This window comes from Arachis ipaensis, chromosome B09, assembly GCF_000816755.2.
Source record: "Arachis ipaensis cultivar K30076 chromosome B09, Araip1.1, whole genome shotgun sequence".
NCBI lineage: Eukaryota > Viridiplantae > Streptophyta > Magnoliopsida > Fabales > Fabaceae > Arachis > Arachis ipaensis.
In genome coordinates this window covers 27,024,773-27,031,408 of record NC_029793.2, presented here as the reverse complement: position 1 = coordinate 27,031,408, position 6,636 = coordinate 27,024,773, and the positions used below count along the sequence as shown (strand labels likewise).

Sequence of the window (6,636 nt, the reverse complement as noted above, 5' to 3'; positions counted from 1 at the left end):
TATTTTTAAATTAATCCTTATAATTAGAATAAAAAAATTTAAATTTAAATTAATTTATTTATATTTATTATGTTAAAAAATGTTATTAATAGTTTTTTTAGAGACTAATATATCAGTATAAATTTTTATGGATTATTTATTTGTCGCTTTATTTAAAAAAAAAAATCGTATAGACTGTAGAGTGTATTGTGATGCAGGATTACGAAAAAGCATGTGTGAGTCTGAAACTAAAATCCAACAACTCAACTTAGTGATTAACCATGGTTACAACTTACAAAGCAACATCCAATATCTTCTTTCGTTGTTTCTCTCACCTCTCACTCACTCTCTCTCTCTTTCTCTCTCTTTCTCTGCTTAGTGCTATCTGCATTGGTCCTCTGCACCAAGTCACCAACTCTGCAATTCTTTCGCCGCCTTCTGCGTCCCACTTTCTCAATTTTTGCGTCTTTTCACTTTCTTCGAGCTCCCTCACCCTCTCACATAATACAACCTTATTAATTTGCATTTATTTTATTCCATTTTATGATTAACCTCATTCGCTATGTGAATCAACTGGGAAATTGGAATGATCACTCCCACTCACTCATTTTGTTTATGTTAAAAGGGAAAATTTGAGCCTCACGAGGAACTCACGTTTTTAGAATAGTTTTTCTGTCCTTTCTTTTCTTGATTATTGGGTTTCAGCGAGTTTTCCTTGATCTCAGCCGAGAATCAGTGTCACTATCACTATCTCATGACTCATCATGATGCACCTTATTGCTCCTTAGAGAAATTTAATTTATTTTTATAAAACTAAAGCTTTGAAAAGAAAGGCCAATATTCTATTTATCTACAATTAGATATGTTTGATGGATGCTGCTTCATTAATTTAAGTTTAATTTCTTTGTTTTTTGGTTTGATTAGGACTCGAGGTTATTAAAAATGAAGATTTTGTTCCATGCTTTTTCTTTGTTTATTACTGTAATGAAAGTTTCTTTTTTCTGGTGTTAAATGATTAGGGATTGGTTTATTTCCTTAACATAGTGTGGTATGCTTACGTCACAGGTTTATCTTCAATGCCTTCAAATCCTGTTTAGATTCCAAAGGCTCCCTTCCAAGTTAACATAGTGGAGTATGTTGTAAGATATACAAAGAGGAGAGGAGAGTAATAATAAGTTCTCGAGTTTGAGGCCTTTTTGATTCATTTTCCATTGTGATCCAAATCATGCCTCTGTATGAGTTATACCGGCTTTCTAGAGAGAAGCTTGATGAAGAGATTAATGGCACACGTGCAACTGATCAGTCTCAATCTTCCTCGTAAGCTTGTTCATTTTGGCAATATTGGGTTTCTGTAATTGTAGCCCTATTTTGAATTTTCTTAGATTTGTTATGAATAACAGTGAGGTTAAGTGTTGATTCAACGTTTATGGTTGCTTTTGGTGTTGTTGCATCATTGCCTTGTGATTTCGACTTTTCGAGGTCTCGGATTCAAATACTGGATATATAGCCTTTTACCAGAAAAGTGAAGAGTTCATACAACTACTCATTGCTGTTGTGTTTTTCTTTTGGTAATCTTATTTCTGACCTTATCATTTTGGGATTTGGACTTTGAAAGCAGGCCTGAGAAGGATTTTTTCGAGCTAATTTGGGAAAACGGCAACATTTTGACGACGCAGGGTCAGTCTAGTAGAGCTAAGAAGAGTCCACCTCGCCGGAGCTTACCGTCTCACTGCTTGCCATCTCACAGTCCCAAGGGTAGAGACAGAGATGCAGGGTATGTTAACAATTCAAGGGTAGGGAAGTCTGGTGATTTAGACACCGGATTGAATGAAATTTCGATGTCAGTGCCGTCGACTGAAGTGGATTTGGGTCATGATGATGATGTCATACCTTGGTTGGATTATACAATGGATGGCTCTTTGCAGAATGAGTATGGTTCTAATTTCTTACATGAACTATCCGGGGTCACGGATCAAGACTTGCCCTCAAATCATTTTTCGCTTGTGGATAAAAGTAGTGGTAATCAGGTATTTAGGGACTCTCATAAAAATTCTGCAGAGCAAAGCAACTTTTCCAGTGTTTCTTCGACCGGCGTAGATGAGACAACTAGACCTAAAGCTAGCACGGTTGAATCATACCTGCCATCATCATTCATTTCAGTTAGACCAAGAGTATCGGGTGTTACTGCGAACGATACCAGTAATGCAATGCTTCATCCACCAGTTACCGAGATTCCTTCTTCATCGAGTGATTTTTCGAGCTTAAAGATGCAGAAGCAAGATCAAGTTATTCCTAGCAATGGTTCATCTGTTATGAATTTCTCCCATTTTGCAAGGCCTGCCGCCATCGTGAGAGCTAATCTTCAGAACATTGGATTGAAGTCTGTTTCGTCTTCAACAAGATCTGAAAATGTGGAAAGTATGAATAAAGGTGCTGTTGTACCTAGCAGTAATCTTCCAGAATCAACTCTTGCCGATTCATGTAGTGAATGTCCAAAGGTTCTAATGGGGAACAATGAGAAGGCTGTGGAACAATCCAGGGATGATTTGAAACTGTTGGAGTCAAAATCTCTCGAACAGAACATTGCCGGTTCTAAACAATTAGACCCTACTTGCAAAGAGAAAGCCATTAAAATTGATCAAACTTCCAACCGAGCTCTTGGTGAAACTGCCACTAACACACAGATAGCTGTTGAAAGAAGTACGGAGCTGGTGGTAGCCTCTTCCTCTGTTGGCTCTGGCAACTGTGCAGACAGAGGTTCAGACGATCCAATTCAAAATTTGAAGCGGAAAAATCGAGACACTGAGGACTCTGAATGGCATAGTGATGTAAGTGAATGTATTAGTTTTTTACTATACCCTTTTATATGATCAGTTAGGTTCTTATTTTTTTAGTAGTTTTCCCTTAAAAACATTTTACTTGAAGGATGTTGAGGAAGAATCAGTGGGTGTTAAAAAAGCAGCTGCTGGGCGTGGAGCTTCGGGTTCCAAGAGAAGTCGTGCTGCTGAAGTGCATAATCTTTCTGAAAGGGTGAGCAAGGCCATTTGGTAGAAGTGTCGTGTTAATTACAGAATAATCCCGTTTCTCTCGAGTTTATGTTTATAATTTATATGATTGTTAACTTTTCAATCTTTTGGATTCATGTATACAGAGGCGAAGAGATAGGATCAACGAGAAGATGCGTGCATTACAAGAACTCATACCCAATTGCAATAAGGTGGGCCTTTTCTGTTTCATTTCTTGTTCTAACTCTGGTTATGATTAAAGATACAGACAGATAGTTTTCCTGTTTCTTCTTGTGGAATTAGGGAAGAATTACTTAAATTATAGGCAGGGGTAACCGAAAGTTATTGTTTGCAGGGTTTCAATACTCAACTTGAATATGAAGCATGATCTTGAGTATATTCATAAATAAAAACATTAGACTTCATATATACTATCAAAATATGCATACTGTCTTCCTCATTTATTTTGGTTTTCTTCTGACTTCATAAATTTAAGGTGGATAAAGCTTCAATGCTGGATGAGGCTATTGAGTATCTTAAAACACTTCAGCTCCAAGTTCAAGTAATAATCTTCCCCACTCTTGCATTCATATTATTTTTTCTTATAGTGTGAAATTGTTTCCTAATTCGAATGTTTTCTATGCAGATGATGTCAATGGGAGCCGGTTTATATATGCATCCGATGATGTTGCCACATGGAATGCAGCACATGCATGCACCACACTTGGCTCCTTTTTCGCCTATGGCCTATGGAATGCAAATGGGATTGGGTATGGGATATGGCATGGCTATGCCTGATATGAATGGTGTATCATCTCGATTCCCAATGGTTCAGGTTCCCCAAATGCAAGGAACTCATGTCCCTGTTGCACAAATGTCTGGAGCTACTGCAATGGTTAGATCAAATACTCAAGGGTTCGGGGTTCCAGGTCAGGGATTTCCCTTGCCACTCCCTCGTGCACCCTTATTTCCTTTCTCGGGAGGGCCGGTTATGAACTCATCGTCGGCTTTGGGATTACGTCCTTGTGGAGCAACAGGGCTTAGTCAAACTGCGGATCTGGCGTCAACATCTGGCTTAAAGGACCCTTCGCCAAATACGGATTCACTAGTTAAGCAAAGTACTGGTGGTGGCGGCTGCGACTCAACTAGTCAGATGCCTACCCAGGTCTGTTTACTTGCACGTTACAATTTTATGTAAATATCTCAGGTAGAGCCGTAGAGAACTAGAGATTCAGCACATTACAAACATTTCATTGACAGACATAGATAGACATTTTGTATATACATACATACATATGCATGCCCATACACACAAATACGCATGCACACTCATGTGCATACACATGTATAATTAATAGCAAATATTTTTATTGGTTTCTCTCTACATAGAAAGTATATTCCCTCTATATCCTTCCCTTCGAAACCAGGACCATGGAATGCACCATTCTCAATTGTAGAATCATTCTTGGTATAAGATTGATGATACTTCTAAGAGAGTCAAAAGAGATTGCTTAGTTTGGTGAATGACTTAGTGTTAATATGTTACGGTAGATGACTGTTTTGTAGTGTATGCTGCTAAAATTCATCTTTTAGGCAAGTGGCATCAAGGAAAGTACTTAGAAAGGATCTCCTTTATGGTTTGATAGAGAAGAGAACCTCTGATTTAGCTGCTGAAAAACACATCTAGGAACAAAAAGGAAACCCAAAATTAGAAGTGGTTATTTGGTACATTCAACAACTAAGCTTAGTAAAGGAAACCCAAAATATATAATTCACAACGTCATAATACTCTTGTTGTAAATTATATATTTTTACTTAAACCATTTATATTATAATCTCTTTTAATAATTTCCTCTAAAGTTAGCCAGTTCGAAAGCTAAATAAAAAAGGAGGGTTGTGATAGCTAGGTAGACCGGCTTAAAGAAATTTTCTAGTCTTTATGGCATGGATCAAACAAGTGGATTTGTCATTTCATTATAATTTCATTGCATCCTTGTCCTCGTTTGACTTTATATTCTAGTTAACACGTTTCCACTATCATTTTCTCCGGATCCTCTAAAGTGAGGAGATGCATAAAATGATAAAGTGAAGGAGTCATCATTCTAAGATCAATTTGGTAGAACCTACTTACAATGGAAGTTGTTGATCTAAAGGTGATTACTTCGTCACTTTATCACTTTACACCACCTCACTTTAGACAGTCCAAACTCATCATTTTCTGTAAGCCAAATGCCTGATGTTCTCACTTGTTATGACAGTGTGAAGCAGCACCAACTGTTGGATTTGAACAGTCACCAATGGTACATAATAGCAGCCATACCTCTGAGGCTAATGACAGTGGAACTCTTAATCCTGACAAAGAAGATAATAACCTTGTGACTGGTAATTCCTTTTCTGTCTTTAACTATCACCAACTCAACTAATTATTTACATTTATATTTTAAGCCAAGTATTATCTTATTTTGACTTGCAGGTTATGATGATTGATACTCCGAACTAACTAAGGCTAGTTAAAGGGTGCATTTTCAAGTTGAGATATTTGAGGGAAATGGAGGGGAAGGACTACATTGAAGAGTAAAGTGGAGTTTATTTTTACTCTTCAAGTTTTTTCCTTCTCTTTTAAGACTCCAACTCACAAACACGCATAGAAGATCCCATGATTCTAGAGACGTTTCTGGTCTTCACAAGTTAAATGTAGCATACCACAAGAAAATTTCAGTCATCGAGGTTGATCCATTACAATAATAATTTGGAAATTGGAAGCCTAAATTTTTGGACTTAGAAAATGAAGAGAAAAGAGGTTTTGGTATCATTGGGGGGAGGACACTCATTTGTATATCCACTTAGCGAGCTGTTCTATTCAATTGACTCTTCAACATGTTATTTTGTGTAATCTTACAAATGTGAATTCAAATGTTTTGTTTTCATAGTGATTCTTTTGGATAAATGAAATAATCGGTTTTTCTTTCTTGGCAATTTCTTTTTTCTCTCCCTTCCCTCTCGGCCCAAATTTGTTAAAGCCTTAAAGCCAAGATTTGGTGCAACATGACAAAACTAAAGTGTGTTAGGCTTACTGACCAAAAAAAAAAAAGGGGTTAGGCTTGATTAGTTTTCAATATATAATTTTTTATTTTTTATTTTAAAAAACAAATTATACGAAATAATATATTGTTTTGTTTTATGATATATTCATGCAGAGGTAACGATTATCTCAAGACAATATTCCCATACATATATATTTTCGCATTTTATTTTATTCAAGACAATATTTTCATACATATATCTCTGCATTTTATTTTCAGTAATGTGTCATTTCTCTTTATTAACTAAGATCTTCCTATCTTTTAATTAATTAATAATCTGAATCGGATTAAATCAAATTATTAATTAGTTCCTGATAATAAAATAAAGTAGATAATAAGATAAAATAAATAAACGTGTATCATTAAATTTATGTGAAATAATATAAATCATTAAATAGTTATAATTTAATCCGTATAAACGTATTATCTATAAATCATACAAATTAATATAAAAAGATTATATGTACACTAAAATCAGTCTCAATATAGCAAACACATTGAAATATAATTTTATAATTAAAGTTTTAAAAACTGAATCGGTCATTGAATTGCTCTACTTATTAGTTTAT

The 6,636-nt window shown here is 35.6% G+C and overlaps 1 protein-coding gene across 4 annotated transcripts; it reads left to right on the top strand.

Moving 5' to 3' along the window:
• On the top strand, positions 885–5,960 carry LOC107617992 (transcription factor PIF3). Of its 4 annotated transcripts, XM_021112441.1 has the most exons (9): positions 894–1,296; positions 1,459–1,547; positions 1,656–2,807; positions 2,905–3,009; positions 3,131–3,196; positions 3,481–3,546; positions 3,631–4,149; positions 5,243–5,366; positions 5,458–5,960. In XM_021112441.1, the coding sequence occupies exons 3-9, from the start codon at positions 1,818–1,820 to the stop codon at positions 5,469–5,471; spliced, it is 1,884 nt and encodes a 627-aa protein (XP_020968100.1). In that variant the 5' UTR covers positions 894–1,296; positions 1,459–1,547; positions 1,656–1,817; the 3' UTR covers positions 5,472–5,960. The 4 variants fall into 4 exon arrangements, 3 of the variants coding, with proteins under 3 accessions (XP_016175381.1, XP_016175382.1, XP_020968100.1); XR_001615117.2 differs by lacking the exons at positions 1,459–1,547; positions 5,458–5,960 and adding an exon at positions 5,046–5,137 and having other exon boundaries at positions 885–1,296; positions 1,595–2,807; XM_016319895.2 differs by lacking the exon at positions 1,459–1,547 and having other exon boundaries at positions 890–1,296; positions 1,595–2,807.

Bases quoted from the DNA above. Each gene is read 5' to 3' on its own strand.
- LOC107617992 (XM_016319895.2), top strand. From the start codon at position 1,205: ATGCCTCTGTATGAGTTATACCGGCTTTCTAGAGAGAAGCTTGATGAA. The intron at 3,197-3,480 runs GTGGGCCTTTTC...CATAAATTTAAG, and splicing joins TCATACCCAATTGCAATAAG to GTGGATAAAGCTTCAATGCT. The intron at 4,150-5,242 runs GTCTGTTTACTT...TTGTTATGACAG, and splicing joins CTAGTCAGATGCCTACCCAG to TGTGAAGCAGCACCAACTGT.